General features: G+C 26.5%; 4 protein-coding genes across 5 annotated transcripts; 3 read left to right on the top strand and 1 right to left on the bottom strand.

Annotated features, from left to right (window-relative positions):
- Positions 1–545: 545 nt before the first annotated feature.
- Flz (transmembrane serine protease filzig) lies at positions 546–7,158 on the top strand. The gene is made up of 6 exons (XM_074253665.1): positions 546–913; positions 1,696–4,107; positions 5,194–5,380; positions 5,467–5,732; positions 5,813–5,967; positions 6,740–7,158. Exons 1-6 carry the CDS (start codon positions 820–822, stop codon positions 6,899–6,901), a joined length of 3,276 nt encoding a protein of 1,091 aa, XP_074109766.1. The 5' UTR covers positions 546–819; the 3' UTR covers positions 6,902–7,158.
- A 1,662-nt stretch (positions 7,159–8,820) lies between these two features.
- On the top strand, positions 8,821–13,503 carry Spab (space blanket). Its single transcript, XM_074254582.1, has 5 exons — positions 8,821–8,978; positions 9,431–9,615; positions 9,850–9,979; positions 10,816–10,968; positions 11,078–13,503. The coding sequence occupies exons 2-5, from the start codon at positions 9,457–9,459 to the stop codon at positions 11,311–11,313; spliced, it is 678 nt and encodes a 225-aa protein (XP_074110683.1). The 5' UTR covers positions 8,821–8,978; positions 9,431–9,456; the 3' UTR covers positions 11,314–13,503.
- Positions 13,504–16,806: 3,303 nt separating this feature from the next.
- On the top strand, positions 16,807–20,340 carry Firl (firelighter). 2 transcript variants are annotated; one of them, XM_074254405.1, is made up of 7 exons: positions 16,807–17,393; positions 17,467–17,621; positions 18,447–18,624; positions 18,760–18,889; positions 19,087–19,210; positions 19,491–19,616; positions 19,699–20,100. In XM_074254405.1, exons 1-7 carry the CDS (start codon positions 17,253–17,255, stop codon positions 19,712–19,714), a joined length of 870 nt encoding a protein of 289 aa, XP_074110506.1. In that variant the 5' UTR covers positions 16,807–17,252; the 3' UTR covers positions 19,715–20,100. The 2 variants fall into 2 exon arrangements, with proteins under 2 accessions (XP_074110506.1, XP_074110505.1); XM_074254404.1 differs by lacking the exon at positions 19,699–20,100 and adding an exon at positions 20,146–20,340 and having other exon boundaries at positions 16,858–17,393.
- LOC141534824 (ketohexokinase) lies at positions 20,334–22,951 on the bottom strand. The gene is given in 5 exon segments (XM_074254403.1): positions 20,334–20,698; positions 20,700–20,867; positions 21,635–21,888; positions 21,956–22,280; positions 22,649–22,951. Coding segments are annotated over 5 exon segments (1,158 nt in total). The 5' UTR covers positions 22,789–22,951; the 3' UTR covers positions 20,334–20,427.
- Positions 22,952–23,660: the final 709 nt, after the last annotated feature.

The following is a 23,660-nucleotide window of genomic DNA, read 5'->3' as shown; positions in this document are numbered from 1 at the left end:
AATAAAAATTTTTTTTAATAATTATTTTATTAAATTGAATAAAATTTTTATAAATAAAAAATAAATCAATTACAATTTTTTTATTAATAATTATTTTATTAAATAAAATTTTATTAAATTAAATAAAATTTTGATAAATAAAAAAAAAAATAATAAATTGAAATTTTTTTTTTTAATAATTTTTTTATGAAATAAAATTTGATGAAAGCGAATAAAATTGCGATAAATAAATTAAAATTTTTTATTAATAATTATTTTTAATTAAAGTGTTGAAGTAAATATTAAATGATAGATATCAAACAGGATTTGATTTTTTACACGCGTAATGTTTACTTAGTAAAGTATATAAAAAAAATAAAAAATAATAATAACATCAAACCGGTGATTTTTTTCATTAAATTTACGTTAATCCACACGGTTTAGCACCGATAATTGTTAAGTGTATGTGTGGACTATGTATATATTTAGCAAAATATAGTGTTCACTGTAGCGAGCATGTACGGGTATATATAGTTGAATACGCGGTTGTATAACGGTAAATAAAATCGTCAGAAGGAGCAGAAGCACCAGCAGCAAACAAACATAAAGGTATTCGCGTAAAGTGCGTGCGTGAATCACGGAGTTAAAACGTGTAGATCACGCACCCAACTCTACATACTAGAGCTACCGCTCTGTCCGGCTAAAATGGTCCATCCTCGCTATGCTCATTGATTTTATTAATTACGAAACACCTTACTCTACTTGTTTTATTACCTGCGGACTTTATTATTAGATTTTTTTCACCCAAATCGATCTATAATTTTATTTTATTATTTACAGATGGCTTCACAAAGATACGTTTATCTACTTGTAGTCTACTGCTACTGCCTAGGCGTATTTGCTACTAAGAGTACACCTTCAGAGCACAGTCGAGGTAATTAAAAGTTTATTTATTGTATGTTAATTATTTTTAATCAATACAAAAAAGTGTTGAAAATTTTTTAACACAAATTTTTATTTAAAATTAAGACAATATTTTTCAACAAAAATTTTTGAGTTCAAAATTTAACAAAAAATATTTTACTACTAAATTTTGTGTTAAAAATTGAAAAAAAAATTTTTTAACACAAACATTTATTAAAAAATTAACACAAAATTTTTCAACACAAATTTTTTGAGTCAAAACTATAACAAAAAATGTTTTCTTACAAATTTTTGAGTTCAAAATTTAACAAAAAATGTTTTACTACTAATTTATATGTTAAAAATTTTTTAATATAATTATTTATTAAAAAATTAACATAAAATTTTTCAACTCAAATTTTTGAGTCCAAACTTTAACAAAAAACGTTTTCTTACAAATTTTTATGTTAAAAATTGAAAAAATTAAAAAAAAATTTTTTTCACTACAAATTTTTGTTAAAAATTAAAAAAAAAAATATTTAACACAAACTTTTAATAAAAAATTAATACAAAATTTTTTAACACAAATTTTTGAGTTAAAAATTTAACAAAAAAATATTTCCTTACAAATGTTTGTGTTAAAATTTTTTACTCCAAATTTTTGTGTCAAAAATTAAATATTAAATTTTTATTAAAAATTTGTCAAAAAATTTTCCAACACAATTTTTCCACGCAACCAGACAAAATTTGAAAACCTAAAAACAACAACTTTCCTTAATCTAAAAAATTAACCCCCAATTTATCTGTTTCAAGGCCGGAAGTTGTTCGGTGGGTACCGAATAGAGCCAAAAGTGTGTCGGCCATCAAGCCCCTCGCGAGTGCGTGGTGAGGACCCATCAATCTGCATGTTCAATTACGAATGCAGCCAACGAAACGGGCAAGTGGTGGGAGCTTGCATGGACGGTTTCTTATTCGGAGCTTGCTGTCAACTGCCAGCGTCCTCATCGTCTTCCTCTCTGCTCTCATCAGCGACCTTCCCTCCAGTGGAGCATGAAACAAAACCCCTAGAAGGAACCAAATTGAGCTCAACTCCTCATCCGAGCACCATGGACGATTTATCTGAGCCCGACATGCTGGAGAACCCCGACAACAGCCTCCAGAACAAACAAGAGTCATCGGAGCTTAAACCGGTAGCGACACTAACGCGCCCGGATCAGGTTCTCCAAATAGATCCGGTGTATCACTTGCCTAGTTTATTCTCCCACGGGCTTCCCGCGAGCAACAACTCGCACCTGGATACAGTTCTGTTGGACCAAAACGGGACTGCGATCGACAACAAGATCGATTTTTCCTTCAAGCCCCGACCGACCAATCGGTCCACAGTCTCCCCCTCCTATTCCTCCCACTCCTCCCACTCCTCCTCCCCCGCAGTCGCAACTACAAAAAAATTGGGCTCCAGCACCGAAAGCACTCGCTTGCGTCCCACCCACTACATGAACACCCACCTGGTCTCCTCCAACACGGAGTCAAATTTAGTCCGCGTTAACACTCTGTCCGGGAACAAAAAACACGACGACTCAAATGACTTTCACAAAGAGGAGATTGCGATAAATCATATAATATCGATTTTAAACGGGAGTACGCCAAGTGGATCGAGCGCATCTTCCTCCCATGTCACGCAACAATTAAATACCGGAAGCTCATCAATTCACGGATGGGTGACCATCGATGACACATCGGAATCGACAAACACTCAAACATTTCCTTATACATACTACAAACCCGTTCAATCAACAAAACCCGCTAATTTTTACCATTATCAAGTCGCCTCCTCAACTCCGCTCGTCTCCACAACTAAAAGCAAACCAACCCGACCTGCTAATATAATTTTGTCCTCCGATTTTACTCACAAAAATAATTACAACTATCCAACCACTCAAAGTTTGCCTTCTAATTATCAATATTTGTCCACTAAGCCAACGACGCTCCCACCCGCGCCTACTGTTATTGTTTTAGGACCACTTGGGACCAATGATTTTACCAGTGTTACTTCGCCTAAGCCGTTTACCAAGCGACCTATCAATAATAATAGTAATAATCAGCAAAATAAACCAATTTATTCCTCCTCTTCTTCATCTTATTATTCTTCAAACAAACCCTCGTCGCTAAAACCGGTAAAGTCGACAATAAAGCCGAATCAAACTAAAAAACCGGGAACTACAATAACCCACAATATAAGCACGATTATTTCAACGGACACCAGCGCTGACACTTCAAGCAGCAGTAATATTATTTCAACAAGCTTTATTAATGTTAAATTGAAAGATTCGACGAGTCCAAAGCCTTCTGGTGGAAGTGGAGCGACTTCAACGTCTTCTTCGACAATAACAACGACTGTAGTGACCAAAAAGCCGACTGTTTGGACGACATTGTCCGCTTGGTCGAGTAAGCCTAGTTTTCAGTTGAGGCCTGGACAGACTACTGATCTGGAGTGGGCTCATGAAGGCTTGACGCCGGTTCATACGATTGTTTTCAAGCCTACAGAGAAGCCAGAGGGGGGTAATATTGTCACTGCTGAAAGCGATGAGCCCGAAGGAGCGACTACGACTAACGATCATTTGATTAACTTCCCTCCAGACCGCAATCCTAATTTGACCAATTCTACGCCGACTTCTCAGCAAGAAAAGCCGACGATTGTCGAAGCTTCGAATAATACCAATCAAGAAATTGAAATTGAGAATGAAAATGAAATTCACACGCCCAATTTTATTGAAGACGAAGTTCTGACCAACAAAGTTGACGATTTTGTCAATAAAATTGTGGATTCTTTGCAAGGAAATTTTCAGGATTTAAAGGACATTGTTTATAGTAAGAAAAATACAACGACTCCGTCAGTTGTTACTAAAAAACCTCCGACGAAAAGACCCACTCAGCAGAAAGTTACGACAAAAAAACCACCCACCAAGCGACCTGCTAAGCCGGCCACTTATGCAGCTACTACTGGAAAACCTGTTAAGGTTACAAAGCCTGTTACTACTCCGGCTACTGTTTCAAGCACCAAGAGACCTATTGTCACCACCAAACGACCTGTCAAACCCACTAAAAAGGTTAATGTTACCAGTAGTAGTGTTTCAACTACACAGAAGATTGAATTTCAACAAACTACTGAGGCTTATTCCGCTTCTGAGACTACTCTATTTTCTACAACGCCGGATTTTCGTAGAGGTGAAATTTCATTAAAATAAAAATGATACTGCACAGAAAAAAAGGTTCACTTAAGCCAAGAAAATATTTTTCTTCCTAATTATTTTCTTGAGCGAAAAAAAAATTTTTTTTTTACACAAGAAATTTCACTTATTCCAGCAAATTAATTCTCTTGCTTCTAGAAATACGTATCTTGATCAAAAAAAATTTATTTAAGTCAAGAAAAGTTTCTTGTTTTGAGAAAATTCTCAGCCTCTTGCTCCAAAAAATTTTGTTCTTGATAGAAGTAAATTTTCTTACCTTGAGAAAATTTTTCTCTTGCTCAAAAAAATTAAATATCTTGATGGTAAATTTTTATTGACTAACATGTCAAATGGGAAGATCAAATAATATTTCATCATTTTTTTTTCATTCAATATGTAAAATTGCACGCTAAAATAATATAAAATGGGTATCAAATATTCAAGAGAAAAATTTTCTCTAGGTGAGAAAATTTTTTTCTCAACTGAAGTAAGTGGCGCTGCTTTCCTAAAGTATCTAAAAATCTTTATCAAATATAAAAATTTATTGTATCAAGTTTTTATGATAATTTGAATTAAAAAAAAATTACTTCCGACAAGAATAGAATTTCAAGAAAAATTTTTACTTCGGCCAACACAACTTCGGTCTTCCTGCAGGCACCCGAAAATTTTTTGGAGCCAAGAATTTTGTTCTCCAGTCAAGAAATTTTTCTTTCTGTATGAATATTTAAAAATTATTGGAATTTTTATAACAAATTAATAATGAAAATATTTTTAAAAATTCACATGTGAAATTTTTTAAATTATATATTTGTCATAAAAATTAAAAAAATTTAATTTAATTTAATTCAGTATCAAAAATAACATTATTTTCATCAAATGTTTTGTTAATTTATTTATTTATTTATTTATTTATTTATTTATTTATTTATTTATGATAACTTGTTGTTTAATAAAATAAATTTTATAAAAATAATTAAGCATATCTAAGTAATTTATTAATATTATTTATTTATTTAATTAAAAAAAAATTCCCTCGGTAGTTAATTATATATTTAATTAATAAAATAATAAATTTGTTTGTTAGAGTGTGGAGTAAGACCAATGATTAAGACAGGACGTGTTGTTGGTGGTAGAAATGCAACATTTGGTGAATGGCCATGGCAAGTATTGGTACGCGAAGCCACATGGCTTGGATTATTTACGAAAAATAAATGTGGAGGTGTACTTATTACTGAAAAATATGTTATTACTGCTGCGCATTGTCAACCTGGGTAAAAATTTGTTTTTACATTTTTTTTTTTACTTTAACATAATAATTGTAAAAAAAATTTATTTTTTTTTTTTTTATTTTTTAAAGATTTTTGGCGTCGCTAGTTGCAGTGTTCGGTGAATATGACATCTCAGGTGAGCTCGAGCAGCGAAGAAGTGTGTCAAGAAACGTAAGAAGAGTTATTGTTCATCGCGAATATGACGCCGCGTCGTTTGCTAACGATTTGGCGATCCTTGAGCTCGAGAAGCCCGTTGAATTTGACGCCCACATAGTTCCTATTTGTATGCCCGATGACAATACCGATTATGTGGGGAGAATGGCCACTGTGACTGGATGGGGTCGTGTCAAATACAGTAAGTCGATAATCATAATAATAATATAAGGAATTATTTAAATTTGTGAATTTTTTTTTTTTTTTTTTTTTTTAAATCAGACGGCGGAGTTCCGTCGATTCTTCAAGAAGTTCAAGTTCCTATTATGGAAAATTCAGTGTGTCAAGAAATGTTCAGGACTGCGGGCCATTCGAAACTTATTTTAGACAGTTTTCTTTGCGCTGGGTATGCTAATGGTCAAAAAGATTCTTGTGAGGTAATTAATATATATATTATTTTTAAGATAAAATATTTATTTGATTAGTTTGGAAATTTTTTAAATAATTAATTCAGTTAATATCAAAATTTTTTAAATTGATTTTTTCATTTTTTTAATTACTAATTTAATTAATATAAAACTCTTAAAATTATTAATTAAATTAATTTGAAAATTTTTTTAATAATTAATTCAATTAATATAAAATTAAAAAAAAATTCTTAATTCAATTAATATAAATTCTAGCAGCCTTGCAGTCACTATGTGACTGTCGTGACTTGTGAACTATACATAAATAAAATTTTGTTTAATTAAATAATGAATTTTGTTAAATGGCACTGTATTGTCTTAACTATTAACTTTTTTAAAGATATAAGCTCATTCCGATGTTACACTCATCAAGAGCTTTCATTTGAGTACCCACATGCATTTTTTATATATTTTTCATACATACATATATATGATATAGATAAATATATAAAATATATGAAAAATTGATGTGGGTACTCAAATGAAAGGTCTTGATGAGTGTAACATCAGGATGAGCTTATATCTTTAAAAATGTCAATAGTTCACAAGATACAAGGTCATTTCTTAATTATGTATCTAGAGATAGAGCATTTTTGAATGCAGCCCAATATGAATATTTTTTTATTATTAAATAAATTAATTTTTAATTATTAACATAATTTATATAATTCTGTTTAAAATTATTAATTTAATCAATCTAAAAATGTGTTTAATAATTAATTAAACTAATTAAAAAATAAAGGGCGACAGTGGAGGTCCGCTAATGATGGAAAAACCAGACGGAAGATGGTTCTTAGTCGGTACAGTGTCTCACGGTATAAAATGCGCAGCTCCGTATTTACCAGGTGTCTACATGAGGACAGCGTACTTCAAGCCTTGGCTCCACAGTGTCACCGGCGTTTGACATAATTATCAACCCAAATAAAATCAATCTACTCTTAAAGCAACAGAGCATGTGTACAAATAAAAGAACCTATTTATGCACGCGTGTCATGCTAATATATATATTAAACATTTAAATCTTCGACAAAGTACTGAGATAAATTGTACAAGACGGTCATTGATTATTAAATAATCCAATGATCCCCTTAGAAAAAATTTATATTCGGTTTTTTATTATTAATTATTTATTTATTCAATGTTGTAAATAATTTATTTATTTTTTTTTTTTTTCGTACAAATTTTTTGTACTATACAAAATATATATTTAAGTTTAATTGTATTATAAATTATTATTATTTATGTGTATAAAATTTATTTATTTATATAATTAAAAATTTGTTTTATCAATAGTTTTATTTATTTTTTTAAACAATAAATTTATTGAAAAAAAAAAAAAAAAAAAAATACATTTTGATTTTTTATTCCACACAGAAAAATTTCTTCACAAGAGAATTTCTTGCAAGAGAATTCATTTTATTGGAATAAGTGAAATTTCTTGTGTCAAAAAAAAATTTTTTTTCACTCAAAAAAATAATTAGGAAAAAAAATATTTTCCTAGTTCAAATGAACTTTCAATTTTTTAAAAGTAGCAACATAAAATTATTTTTGAAAAGTATAAAATTTTTTATTTCAGTAAACTTTATTTTAAAAAAAGCACAATATTGTAATAATAAATTAATTTATTTCAAATTTTTATTTTTTAGCTAAAAAACGTATTTCTTAAAGCAAAAGAATTAATTTTTTTGGAATAAGTGAAATTTCTTGTTAAAAAAAAATTTTTTTTTCGCTCAAAAAAATAATTAGGAAGAAAAATATTTTTTTAGTTCAAATGAACTTACAATTTTTTGAAAGTAGCAACATAAAAGTATAAAATGTTTTATTTTAGTAAAATTTGTTTAAAAAAAGCACAATATTGTAATAATAAATTAATTTAATTCAAATTTTTATTTTTTAGCTAAAAAATGTATTTCTTAAAGCAAAAAAATTAATTTTGTTGGAATAAGTGAAATTTCTTGTGTCAAGAAAAAATTTTTTTTTCACTCAAGAAAATAATTATGAAGAAAAATATTTTCTTGACTCAAGTGAACCTTTTTTTCTGTGCAGTATTTAAATTTGACCTTGTATGAAAAAAAAAAAATATATATATATATATATATATATATATATATATATATATATATATATATATATATAGATAACTTCATGAATAAATATAATAAATTTATTTTATTCCGTGTAATTTAAACAAAAGTTAAGGTGAAGTTATAAAATTTTAAAGTTCCCGGTGTTCTATCTGATTTTAATGCAACAAGAACAAGGATCCGTTGTTATATAAATGTTAAGGGTTGAATATGTATAAATGTATAGCCATACATTTATATATATATGTATGAGTGTGACTGGAAGTTATAATGTATGGGAGATGCTCTACGGATCAATAAAGAGAGAGTAGGAAAGATACATCTGTTAAACTTTTAAGAAAGAACGAGCGCGAGCTACCGCCTACGCTTTAAATTAACTTCCATCACGAACTTTTTTATAAAAAACGTCATTATTAACGTCATTATCTTTCCTAACTTATCGAAAAAAATAATTAGTTAAAATAAAATGTTGATTTAATTATTTCAACAATCCAAATTTAAAATAAAATAAAATTAATGATCATTTTTAATTGATGTTTTTTGGGGATTTCATCGAGGGGAGAGATTTATATCGGAATAATAACAATAATCATAATACGTATTTATTTTTATTGTATGAGGGTAAAAATTTCATGAATAAATGATATTAAAAAAATAATTTAATGTAAAATTGTTATAAAAAATACGCATGCGTGAATTTTGTCGCTCCCACTAGAGAGTCGCGGCTGAAGAAGAGTAATGTAAAGCTCTGCAGCACACACGGTACACGGTTCCTACCAGTTTTCTCCAGTCCTTCGAACTCTCGACAGTACTGATATATTTTGGCTTAAAAATAAATAACAATAAATATTTTATTTTTCTTCTTAAAAAAAAATTGTGCTAGTTTTTATTTTACCGGTAAGTATTTATTTTTATTACGCAATTTTTATTTTTTTATAATTATAAGTCAGATAAATAAGAAATTTTATTTTGCCCCTCCCCCAACCCTCTAAAAAAACTCTTGATTAATTAATTAATTAATTAATCGGATTTATGGAGCTAAAAGGCAGAAAAAAAACGATAATTTATATTAAACTCTTTAACATTTTATAAATGTCACTTGCGATGTAATAATAAGACCCTATTCTTTAGTCTTACATCACTTAACACAACCATAATTAATATCGGTGTCTAAAATCAATTTTTTTAATTCAATTTTTATTGAATCAATGTTCGTGCATTTTTTATACTTGCGATAAAATTAATTGTTTTTCCCTTCGTCCTTTTAATGACCTTGTTCTTTTAAATAGCTTTTGTTTGAGTTGTTTTCATAGAAGCATTGTTTGTTATTTTTTTTCTTTTATTTTCAGAAAAAAAAGCTATTAACCCAAAAAAAATGATTAATAAATTGAGAATATTGATTGGTATTGTGATGATGCAACAGCACATTGAAGTAAATGCCTGGGGGGGTTTATTTAATCGTTTTACTCCGGAGATGTTATCTAATCTCGGTTATGGTGGTCATTCGGGTGGATACAAACCATCGTACATGCAGGTAATACTTTGATTGTACACCTTTTATAACATATAACTTATATACCACATAGGAGTTTTACCTTTTCACCTTTTATCATCGATTAGTCCTTTTTATATTTTTTTATCAACTGTTTTAAGACACACGATCATATTACAATAATTCTAATGTTTTTTCAATCGAAACTATTATTATTAAATATTTTTTTTTTATTAAAAAAAAATAATAATGTTATATGGTTCGATCGATTAACAGCGACCGCTAACAGGAAATTATGCGAACAATTTTGCGGAAGGATTGGAAACTATTGATGATCCTTGTGAAGATAGAAGATGCGTTTCTAATGAATATTGTTGCTCAGGTCAAATTTGCATCTTTGATCGAGGTACGTCATTAAGATATATTAAATAAATTATAATTAACTACCGAGCTTGCAGTCACTATGGGACTTCCGTGACTTGTAAACTATGAATAAATAAAATTTTGCTTTATTAAATAATGACTTGTTAAATTGAACTTTACTTTTTTAACTACTGACGTTTTTAAAGATGTAAGTTCATCTCGATGTTACACTTATCAAGAGCTTTCATTTGAGTACCCACATGCATTTTTGATATATTTTTCATATATAAATATATATAATATATATAAATATATAAAATATATGAAAAATTTATGTGGGTACTCAAATGAAAGCTCTTGATAAGTGTAACATCGGGATGAGCTTATATCTTTAAAAATGTCAATAGTTCACAAGATACAGGGTCGTTTCTGAATTATCTTAAATTGCACTGTACTTTTTCAACTATTGACATTTTTAAAGATATAAGCTCATCCCGATGTTACTCTCATCAAGAGCTTTCATTTGAGTACTCACATGCATTTTGATATATTTTTCATATATTCATATATATAAATATATAAAATATATGAAAAATTAATGTGGGTACTCAAATGAAAGCTCTTGATAAGTGTAACATCGGGATGAGCTTATATCTTTAAAAATGTCAATTGTTCACAAGATACAAGGTCATTTCTTAATTCTGTATCTAGAGATAGAGCATTTCGGATGCGGTCTAAATAATTATGATAAATTGACTGTTGATAAAAAAAAATTCATTTTATCATATAAATACACTGACCACAAAATTTCGCTTATTCTCTTAATAATATAGATTATAATGAAGTAATTATTTAGAATAATTTTATTTGATTTTTTAGATAACGAAGGATTTTGTGTGTACCCATTCGGGTTAAAACAAGGAGAATTGTGCCGAAGAGACAGTGACTGTGAAACAGGTCTTATGTGTACTGATGTCATTGGAGCTGATACTAGGTCATGCCAACCCCCAATTACTTCTAATAAACAATACAGTAAGTTTTGTTTTTTTTTCTTAAAAAGAAAAAAAAAAAAAAATTAATAAAATTCTGTCATAATGAATAATAATAAAAATTTATAAAAAAAAAAAAAAATTATTAACAGGTGAAGAATGTACCATTTCAAGCGAATGTGACATTACCAGAGGTCTTTGCTGTCAAGTTCAACGTCGTCATCGTCAGTCAACCCGAAAGGTCTGCTCGTACTTCAAAGACCCTCTGGTCTGCATCGGCCCCGTGGCTACTGATCAAATAAAGTCCGTAGTACAGTACACGTCAGGAGAAAAGCGAATTACTGGACAAAATAATAGAATTCTCTTCAAACGCGGTTTATTCATATAATAAAACAATTAAATATCTAATATAATACTTTTTTCGCTTAAACTTTTTAAAAAACATTCTCGGATATTTATTTGACAAAAGGGAAAAAAGATATTTAGTAATTAATCTAGTCATTCTGTTTTAAAAATTTGAATTTTTATTTTAAAAATATAAATTAAGCTAAAAGGATGTGCGACTTCCATAAAATATCCTTCCTGATTATTGCGACTGAATAATAAAAGACATATCAAGTTATATTTGTTAGGGCGATAAGCTAATCTATTGAAATATATAATATATATAAATATATATACATATCATGAGAAAATATATAAATAATATAATAGATAATAATATCCTCAACTACAGCACAAATTTAATCAATTAAAAATATAATACTTAATTTTTAAAAATATTATATTTAAAACATATCAAATGCTGTGATTAGAATTCCAGCTTATTTTCGAGTCGAAATTTAAATCGTAGATTTAACGTATTGAACATTAAAATCGTCATTTAAACGTAATGAACGTTAAAAACGTATGTTGAATGTACCCAACGCATTATAAATATGAAAAGAACCAACAATGGGTGAAAATAGTAATATTAAAACTACTCAAATAACTACGCATTTTTAATTTTCTTAGCGGGAAGTTCAAAATTTTAATTTTTTTTTGTAAAAATCCACACGGATAAAAAATTTAACTTGACTCAAGATCAAGAATCTTGAACCTAGAACACTATTTTAAAGAAAACAACACTCTCAAGAAGAAAAATTCTTAAATCAAGAAAATTTTTTTTAACCAAGAATTATATCTTGACTAGAGAATTTTTCCTCTTGACTTAAGAAATTCTTTTTCTTCAAAATGGTGTTCTTGGTTCAAAATTCTTGCTCTTGAATCAAGTTAAATTTTTTATCAGTGCAGTGGTACAAAATTTTATAAAAAGTTATCATTTCATATGGAGATTTATGAGGCCATTTTTGGTATAAAATCGTATGAATTATATTTCATAAAATTATACATAATTTTGGAAACCATTCCGAGGGTAAAAAATTTTGAAAAAGCATTTCCGTCAAAAAAAATAGTAAATTTAAGTTAAGAAATGTAAAATCTCCCTAATAAAACTGAAAAAAAAATTTTTCTTGTCTATTTATGATTCAAGCATGTTTAGTTATTTGAGTAGTTTTAATATTACTTATTTTCACCAATTATTGGTTCTCTTAATATTTATAATACGTTGGGTACGTTCAACATAAGTTTTTAACGTCCATTACGTTCAAATGACGATTTTAACGTTCAATACGTCGATCTTACGTTTTCAAAGTCTAATACGCTCAACTTACGATTTGAACGTTCAATACGTTGAATTTACGATTTTAATTTCAATTCGGGTTATTTTTATTTTGACAGAAAAATTTTTAAAAATAGTTAAATTATATGTATATTTATAATTTTATTAAAATAATTAAGTGATTAAAAATACATATCACTCACATAAATATATATATATATATATATTTAAAAAAAATCGATGATCAATGCCTAATAATGCAATTAAAAATTAAAAAAAAATAAATAAATTATATATATTAATTATAAAATGTTATTACAACATATTCTATTTATTAAATAAATAAATAAATATATATATATATATATATATATATATATATATATATATATACAAATATATTTTCATCTTCAATTCAGAAAATAAGCTCTCTATACAATAATAAATATTATTTCTTGAAAATAATAAATAAATTTTAATGAAAGTAAATAATGAAAGTCTTTGGTATAAAAAAAATATTTTTATTTTTTTTTTATTTAATTTTGTACTACGTTTTTTTTTATACAGTAGAAAAATTAAATGGCTAATTGTTTGAAAAATTTATAAAAATTATTTTCTTGGTATTTAATCGCAGACTAATGTTTTTTCTTTTTAATTTATTTATTTTACGAATTGATGGATAGATTGTTGATAAAAACTAAAGAGGAATAAATATAATATTTTAGGCCATTTAGGCTGCGAGTCAAAAGTACCTTCAATCAACTTTTCTTCAATTATTGTTGTTATTATTACCATAATTATTATTATGTATTAATATAAATAAATATACATTATGTAAGTGGAATAATTATATTTTATTGTTCACGAGGTATAATAAAATAGTTAACTCACAAAATAAATAATTGTGCATAATATTCATTTATGGGTTTATTTATTTATAAATATATTAAAAAAGTCCAGCGAAAGTAAGAGGTAAATTTTAAAACCGGTTGAAAAACCATGATATTAATTTAGGTCACTTTTTTACTGTCAGGTCAAGATCGAATGTAATTATTACCAATTTTATTAATTGAAAAACAAAATAATACCTTGTAGAAATACAAAATCTTTAATTTATTTATTTATTTATTTATGTATTCATTTATTTAATTATTTATTTATTTGCTTATTTATTTATTTATTTATTTATCTAAAAACAACCAAACCCAACAGCCGTAGCCATTAACAGGATTAATAATCTTTACAAAGTAATTATTTTTAAATTATTAATTCTTAATTTATATTATTAAAATAAATTTTATTAAATTCATCAATTATTATGATTATTACTACTTTTACAAATAGTTAAATTTTTAAAACTTAATAATAAAATTATAATACTTCCTTTTGGAAAAATTTTATTATTATTATTAATATTATTATTATTAATATTTAGATTTTGGGTCAGTGGCTGTCCAGTCTAATAAACAAAGTTTTTATTAAATAATTGGGATATTTCGCCTGTATTTCTCTCCAGGCATCATCAGACATTAATTATTTTCTATAGTATTTTATTTATTTATTTAATAATGCCAAGGCTGTTGCCAAATGGCAAGTTATACAAAATAATTTCTAAAATAGTAGACACAATAAAATAAGCATTAGAATATAATGAAGGTAACAATAAAAATACTTATTATTAATTATAATATGATTTAAATTCAATTTTTTATATGATTTAACTAAGGTAGATGGGTTAATATGATATCTGTTGTTATACAGTCAAAAATAGGCAACAATATTATTTATAATAACACCGGGAGTGACAATAAGTAACTTAGTTTAAGTCTCTTGCTCCATTAAATAATTAAACAGTTTGGTTTTAAAGACCTCAATACTTGAAGCACCAATAATATCAGGGGGTAATGTTTGCCAGAGATGAATAACAGTGATAACAAATTAATTTTCATAATAATTTTATGTAAAATGCGGAATTTAAAAGTTAACATTATTTGATTTGTGAGTTAATCTTTGTGATCGTCAAGAATCGATATCGGTTCCATGATAATTAATCCCTGGACAAAATATCCCCGACAATTGATACCGTTTATTCGATATTAGACAAACACATACGCTTTTAAACATGCTGTGCCCTTGAATAATTTTTTTTTTTTAACTTTCAAAAATTATAACGAATCCGAAGGATAACTTGTCGGGGGTATTTTGTCCAGGGATCAATAAGCCTGATACCATCGATATCATCATTACATTTAAATACATTTTTTTTCCACGTTAATTGGTATGAAAATTTTAAATAACAATTTAATAATAGTTGACAGAATATTATTGCCAGTAACGACAATAATATTCTGTCAACTATTATTGAATTGTTATTTAAAATTTTCATACCAATTGACGTAGAGAAAAAATGTATATAAATGTAATATAAAACATAATAAATGTTTGATGATGCCTGGAGAGAAATACCGGCGATATATCACAATTAATTAATGAAAATGTTGTTTATTAGACTGGACAGCCATTAACCCAAAATCTAAATATTAATACGTTAAAACCAAATTTTGAGGAGTAAAAGAAAGAAACTCCAAAAAATTAAAAATAAATTATTATTATTATTATTATTATTATTTTGTTATTAAATGCTCAGGGGGGTTATCCCCGGAGTCCGATTCTCCGAGGGCCCAGCCTGAGCTCCATCCGTTACTGCTGGACCACTCCGCACAACGAGGCGGTTAGTGATCACAGCAGGCCAAAGTCATTTCCCTTAAGAGATGGAGAGAACCAAGTAAAACAGCCTTCTGCATCCCAACTGCCAAGAACTCAGCTTTTGATGAGCAAGCTGGAACTTTGGCAAGTGAGGATACAAAAGACTGTTTCATCCCTCCTAGGACGCCAACAATCAGGACGACAAGCTTGACACGGTAACCTGGGTAAAGTTTGCCAATTTCAAACAGGAGATCCTGATATATTTGTCTTTTGTGCTCTTCTTTGGCTGAGATGTTGTATTCAGCCGGGGCCGAGAACTCAATGAAATAAATGTCACGAGTGGCCTTGTCGAAGAGCACAATATCAGGTTTGTTGTGATCTATCCGCCGGGTTGTTGCAAATGGCATGTTCCAATATATTTTGCAACTGTCATTCTCAACAACCTGGGGAATATCTCCTGGCAAATATTATTATTATTATTATTATTATTATTATTATTATTATTATTATTATTATTATTCATTCTATAAAAATTTTCAAAAAAATTTTTTTCCACAAAATTGATCAGAAATTTAAAGCCCAAATTATTTTTTTACAAAATAAACAAATAAAAAATGATAAAATTAAAAAAAGCAACAGTTTAACCGAAAACGATATTGCATAAGTAGAAAAACACCAAGAGCGCTAAAATCCATGTGTGTAAAAAATATATATATTAACTCGTACTCACTCAAGACAACTGCACACAAGGAAAAATCCAATCAAATAAACTTGCCTCTTAAATAGCTTCACTTATACCTTATCAGCAGCATGACTAAGCGTACATATGTCTCATTATGTTCATTTATAATTTTTGTTGTTGTTGTTTTTTTTTTTTTTTTTTTTTTTTTTTTTTTTAATTAACTTTCGTAAAATTTGAAATTTTATCTTTTTATTTTATCATGCAAATGTTTTTTTTTTTACAATAAAAACTCGACTTTGTTCATTTTTTATCGTGTATTCTAACAAATAAGAATAATGATAACTTTTGGTGATAACCCCGGTCTTTATTTGGTATTTAAAATAAAGAAATACATAATATTTATTTAAATAGGGCTCGCTTGAAGATATAAATGTGTTCCGAATTTAAAAAAATTTTTAAAAAACAGAGATAAGTAGATTGAAAGATGAAAAATATATTTTTAAGCGATAAGGATATTATTGTTATTGTTATTAACATGATAAAGCGTGTTATTTTTGTATTGGTCTTAATTATAATAGCGATAGCTGAAATATACTCAAGGCAGTACGACGTTAAGGATAGTTGCTTTTAATTTCATTCAGTTGTGGCTGAAACGCCGACGACGACAGTACAAACACTTATACCTTACTCTAACATACTTATTAAACCTTAATAAGTATAAACCTATATAAACCTTACACTCAAACCTACTCTAACATACTTATTAAATGCACTTTATAAATAAGATAAAAATAAAAATATAAAACACCATATACACTAGTCGAATTGAGCGCGAGACTTGGCAACTTTCCTCGCGTTCGATCCGCATTATCTTTAACAAATATATTTTATTAATTATTTATTTCACCAAATAAAAGTTTTTATTTATTTTATTTTCTATAAATTTTTTAAATAATTTTTTTTTTGTTTTACTAAACCATAAAAAAAATTTCAACAGAAAATAAAAAGAAATTTATTTCTATTTCGATCGTTATCCAGTGCAGTGTGTGCGTGTCGCGATATGTTCGCTCGTTATATTCACTTATAAACTTTATAAAGTATTAATAGCATCGATTTTTCTTTATTATTACTTTTGCTCCTGAAAATAAGTACATTTGCACTGCTGAAATAATAATAATAATAATAATAATAATAGTGAAGTAAAATTGAGCAACTATTGCGAATAAATTCTAGTCAATAGAAAGGTATTTTAAATTAACTTTTAAATAAACCAATAAAAATGGTAACCGCGTATGAAGCAATAACTATTGCAGCAGACACATGTCTGCTTTTATTTAAAATTATTTACTATGTTATCGAAAGTGCATACCGATTAATCGTACCGGTTGAAGAGAAAAATGTTGCTGGGGAAATAGTTCTGGTAAAGATATATTTTTTTTATTATTTTTGTGGGTTTATGTTACTTAATTTAATTACTTATTTATTTATATTAGATTACCGGGGCTGGACATGGAATAGGTCGTGAATTGGCGTACAAATATGCATCACTTAGGGCAATTGTTGTCTGTTGGGATTTAAATGCTCAGAGTAATCAAGAAACTGTAACGGAGATAATGAAATTCGGGGCCTCGGCTGCTCATGCATATCAGTTTGTATTTATTATTATTATCAGTTAAAATTCAAGATTATTTTTTGATAATAATTTCTAACATTGATTTTTTTTTTCAATAATATTTTAAAATTATTTTTAATAGTTATTTTTTTTTATAATTTTTAATAATTATTGGGTTAAATAATTTTAAATAGTTATTTTCTTTAATAAATTTTTTATAATAATTTTTTTAATGACTTGAAATAATTCTTTTTTAAAATTATTTTTGAAAAATCTTTTTTTCAAAAATTTGTAATAATTATTGGGTTAAAAAATTTTAAATAGTTTTTTTCTTTAATAAATTTTTTACGGTAATTTTTAATAATTAATTTTTTGAATAACTTGAAATAATTATTTTTTTTAATTATTTTCAATAATTATTTTTTTTAATTATTTTCAATAGTTCTTTTTTAAAATTATTTTTAATAGTTCTTTTTTTCAATCATTTTCAATAATTATTGGGTTTAATTATTTTTAAATAGTTATTTTCTTTAATAAATTTTTTATAATATTTTTTAGTATTTAATTTTTCCAATAACTTGAAATAATTATTTTTTAATTGGTCATCAATGACCTTGTAGTCACAAGGCGACCTTAAATGAATAAAATAAAAAAAAAAAAATTTATTTTTTAAAATTATTTTTAATTGCTTTTTTTAAAAAATTTTTTTTTTCAATCATTTTTAATAATTATTAGGTTAAAGAATTTTAAATAGGTATTCGCTTTAATAAATTTTTTATAATAATTTTTAATAATGAATTTTTTTAATAACTTAAAATAATTATTTTTTAAAATAATTTTCTATTGAATTATTGCATTTAGATGTGACGTATCTGATAGAGAACAAGTAAAAAAAATTTCAGCAAAAGTTAAATCCGAAGTTGGCCACCCGACAATATTAATTAACAATGCTGGAATAATGCCTTGTGAAAAATTTTCAAATTACTCTCCAGAGACTGTAAAAAAAATAATGGATATAAATGTTCTCGCTCATTTTTGGGTACGTACAGTGTAAAAGAATTTTTTCCCGCAATGACAAAATTTTTTACTGTGTAAATTTTAAATGAAAAAAAAGACAATTAAATTTATTTACATATTTAATAACGGATCATTAAAAATTGATTATATAATCTAGATACTGGAGGAGTTTTTGCCAATGATGATTAATAATAATTACGGTCACGTTGTTGCGTTATGTTCAATCGCGGGAATGATTGGCTTGAAAAACCTTGTGCCTTACTGCGCCTCGAAATTCGCTGTCAGAGGTAAATTATAATTATAGGAATGATAATATCGCAAATATGTGTTATATTTGTACAACTGATATCAATTAAAATCAATCTGAGAATTATTTTTTTGATTTTTATATTAATTTTTAACAAACTGATTTTTTAATTTAACAAAACTGATTTTTCTAATTTTAAATAATTATATTAATTAAATATCACTTGATGATAATTAGGGATGATGGAATCGTTGCATGACGAATTAAATTGGATCGAAAATTACCCGAAGAATAATATTAAATTTACGACCATTTTTCCGTACATGATTGATACTGGTCTCTGCAAAAAACCACATATGAGGTGAATTTATATTTTTATACCTAGAAAAAAAGAAAGTCAATTTAAAGTTAAGCGTAAATTTTCTTAAATCAAGAAAATCTTAAGGAAGATTCAAAATTTCTTGAATGAAGTTAAAATTTTTTTTAACGAAGTTAAATTTTTTTAAGCCAAGAAAATTTCTTCTTGCTCCAAAATAATTTCGGTCTTCCTTACAATTTTCTTGGTCCTAGAAATTTTTTTTTCTGTGTATTAAATTAAAGAATTATTATTTTAATATTAAATGATTTTATTTTTGGTATAGATTTCCCACTTTTATGGCACTAGTCCCTCCAAAGGAAGCCGCGTCCCTTATTGTTACCGCGCAAAGAAGAAATTTCACCGAAGTTACTATTCCTAGATATTGGAATACTGTAAATTGCATTTTAAGGTAAATTTTATAATTATTTTTAGATGGAAAAAAATTATCGGTTTTTTATTTATTTTTTTTTTTTTAATTTGTTTGTTTAAAGTCACATAAACTACTAAGGTCATGAGCGACTACGATAGGGGGTAAACTTTTGAGGTTGAAACTTATTTTTTTATTTTTTGGGCTGAACAGAACAATACAGAATATTGAAAAATATTCGTTGGCGTAATATTCGAAAAATATGAAAATATATCTTGTAAGCAAACTATATTCGTAACGTAATTGGTCAAATATATCAAAACATAAAAATATATGCAAATTTTAAATTCATGCGCGCGCCTGCGCGCCCAAATTTGAATTCTAGTTCATTTTAATTGTGACAAATAATGCGGCTTTTAATTTATTAACAATTTTTAATTAAAAATTATGAAAAAATTTATTTATTTTATTGTAAATTAAATAAAAATTTATTCCTAATAAAATTTATTCAAAAAAAATTGAAAAATTTATTTTTTTGAGTTGATTAATTAATTTTGTTTTTTTATTCTAGGTTATTTCCAGAAAAAGCTGGTATCGCAATAAAAGAATTTTTAAACAGCGGAGTTAATGCTGATAGTTGAAAAAAAAAAAAAAAAATTGTAATGATTGATATTTTTATAAATTTTGGAATAATAAATAATAAATTTTGGGTATTAGATTTGTAAAATTTTTATAATTAAATTATAATAAATTTATAAATCAAAAATTAATTTATATTTATTTATAAAAAATACATTTTTATACATAATAATTATATTATTATTATTATTATTATTATTATAATCTATAATCATTAAAAACAGACTGGAGTTGATTGTAAATGATCGTAACCCTTGAACCCAATTTTATTACCGGCAGTACGGCAAGCAAATGTGATGGCTGCTTGTAAAATTGTTTGATCAATAAAGTCAGTGTTGCTGTACTCTAAACTCTCAATGTTATAATTAAATGTTATTTTTTTAGGAGCAATATTATCATTTGATGATGATGGATCCTGATCTGATTGTTGTTGAGTTTTAGTTATCTGATCTGTATTTTCTGTATTTACTATATTAAATTTATTTTTTCAATTTAACGTGGTTTAAATAGTGCAATACAGCTGCAGTAAACGTGTCGCCGGCACCTAATGAATCAATTATTTGCGTTGGAGGAAATGCCGGTGATTGAACAATTGTACCATCTGGTGTTCTTGCCATTGCTCCTCTGTCACCCCACGCACAAATAATTGTCGCTCTGTAATTTCATTTCATGCATTAATAATTTAATTAGTATTATTAGAATAGTAATAAATAATAATGATAATAATTTTTCATGTTTAAAGAAATTATTACAATAAATTTCAAAAAGTTATTATTATTATTATTATTATTTTTTTTTTTTTAGACTAAGAAAAATTTTGTCTTCGGGATAGTCATATGATAAAATTAGTTTTTTTAGTGTCATTGCAAAGGTCTTGACTTGAATTTATGCCTTTTCAAGGTTTTACATTATTCTCACCGATAATAAATTTATTATGATAAATATTGAGAATACATAATTAAGAAATGACCTTGTATCTACTGCACGATTGATATTTTTACAGATATAAGCTCACCCCGACATTATACTCATCGAGACCTTTCATTTGAGTACCCACATCAATTTTTCATATATTTATATATATTATATATATAAATATATGAAATATATGAAAAATTGATGTGGGTACTCAAATGAAAGCTCTTAATAAGTGTAACACCGGAATGAGCTTATATCTTTAAAATCGTCAATAGTTAAAAAATTACAGTGCAATTTGACAAAAGTCATCATTTAATAAAGCAAAATTTTATTTACTTATAGTTTACAATTCACTAGAGTTGCTAATTATTATTTTTAGTTGCTGTAAAAATAATAGTAATAAAACTAATGATAACTTTTCTAAAATTCATTATCATTATTGTTGTAATTATTATAATTTTCTTTTTCTAATAATAATAATAATAATAATAATAATAACTTACCCAGATTTAACATCACGTGAAATATTTTTAATAGTTTCAGTCATATTACTATATCCTCGACTACAAGCAAAATCTTTTGATATAAATGCAATGTCTGCATACGGCAATAAATCCAATAATTCTATTTTATTTTTTTCCAATTCCACACTAACTGTTATCGGTATATTGTTATTATTTGATTTTATAGATTTTAATTTACTATTGTAATTTTCAATAGATTGCATCATCCCCAACACTCGTGGAATATTTCTTCCCTAAAAAAAAAAAAAAAAATTGATTAAATATTTTTAAAACACTTAAATAAAAAATCATCTTTGGTACTTCGAAATGTATCCAGCGGTAATTATCTAAATTTAATTTTTCAAAATCTTCAATAGTAAGTTCTGGTAAATTTGGATTGTGATGCAATATAGTTCTGGATCCGGTTTGTAAACTCAATATAACTGTCGACGTGGGACAACCAATTTTATCAATTATTGGACAATGACTAAAATCAATACTGTACTTAAGCATGTCGTCTTTTAAAAATTTCAAATGATGCTCTGCTCCAAGTGTGCCAAAAAATTCGCATTTACTTCCTAGTCTGGACAATACCGTGCAATTGTTTGAAGCGTTACCACCGCGTTGCCATCTATAATCAATGCATCTAAAAAATTTGAATAAATTTATTAATCATCATAATATCAAAGTTAGCCTTATAATTTTTTTTAATTTATTAAATTAGCAAACTAAACAAAATTTGTCAAAAATTGCAATGGTATTTTTTTTTAATTAAAATTTTTATTTTGTTTATTTGTAATTATTTTTTCAATAAAAAAAAATTTATTTTATTTTTTTTTTTCAATAAAAAAAAATTTTTAGTTAATTTTTTTGGAATTATTTTGTCAATAAAAAAAATTTTTATTTTGTAATTATTTTTCAATAAAAAAATTTTTGATGCCGGTTAAATTAACTTTCACTCAATTATCTTGGGAAAAAAAAAAAAAAAAAAAAAAAAAAAAAAAAAATACTTACCTCGTATCAGTATCTTCTGATGGAAAATCTTTACATGTTTGTACAATGTCAAGGCACACAAGTCCGACACACAAAATTTTAGGGCTGGAAGACTCTTGCTGCGAACTTCCAACAAATTTTTCATAAAAAGACGAAATCATTTTAAATCTTCTACTTTTTTGCACTTAATTATTCTACAATTTAAATTATAAATAATTTTTTATGATTAAAAAAAAATAAGTAAAATATATTACTGCTATCTCATTGTTTTTATTCTTGAAACAGTAATAACAAAAGACTTATTAAACAGCTGTCTCTTACCCAACTGACACTATCAACAATTATTTTATCATCACAATAATAATTTTCAATTGATAATAATACGCGCAAGTCTAGTCCGCTTTCTGCTTAATCAATTGAAGATTTATTATCAACTACTCGTAAGTCATAGTGTACAAAGTGTAAAAATTTATTTTGCCATTAGCAGCGGATGGTATGTGTGACCTTTTAAGTTTCCTCTTCGACGCTAAATCCTCAATTAAAATAAATTATTTTTAAATTAAAAAATTCTAAAATTTTCAACCAAACATTCCGTGGTTTTTTATTTGATCGTTTATAATAACAACGAGTTTTTTAGATAAATATGAAGATATAGCTTTGTAATTATCAGCAATCATCCTTGGAATGATTTTTGATAAATTTTCACTCCACTTTTTGTTTTGTTGATTGTTTAAAAAATCATTTGTGGCTGAAACCTGTTAAATTAATTGTTAAAATTTCTGATAAGTAATTAAAAATTAAAGAAATAATTACATCAAATTTTCCTAAGGATATTTTTGATTTAACACTCTTAACTTCAATTTTGCCGAACATATTTGTGGTGACTATAAAAGAAACTAATGAATTTGTAACAGTTAAGCTGAAAAAAAAAATTTTTGTAAAATTATTTTGATAAAATAAGATTTAAAAATTTGGTAAATATTTACAAGTGGGTCAACCATTTTAATTTTCATTTTTTTAAGCGATATTTCTA

This window comes from Cotesia typhae, unplaced genomic scaffold (genome assembly GCF_013202065.1).
Source record: "Cotesia typhae breed Kobodo isofemale line unplaced genomic scaffold, CoteBio_Ctyphae scaffold_13, whole genome shotgun sequence".
NCBI classification, from domain to species: Eukaryota; Metazoa; Arthropoda; class Insecta; order Hymenoptera; family Braconidae; genus Cotesia; species Cotesia typhae.
This window is presented reverse-complemented; position numbering and strand designations above follow the sequence as displayed.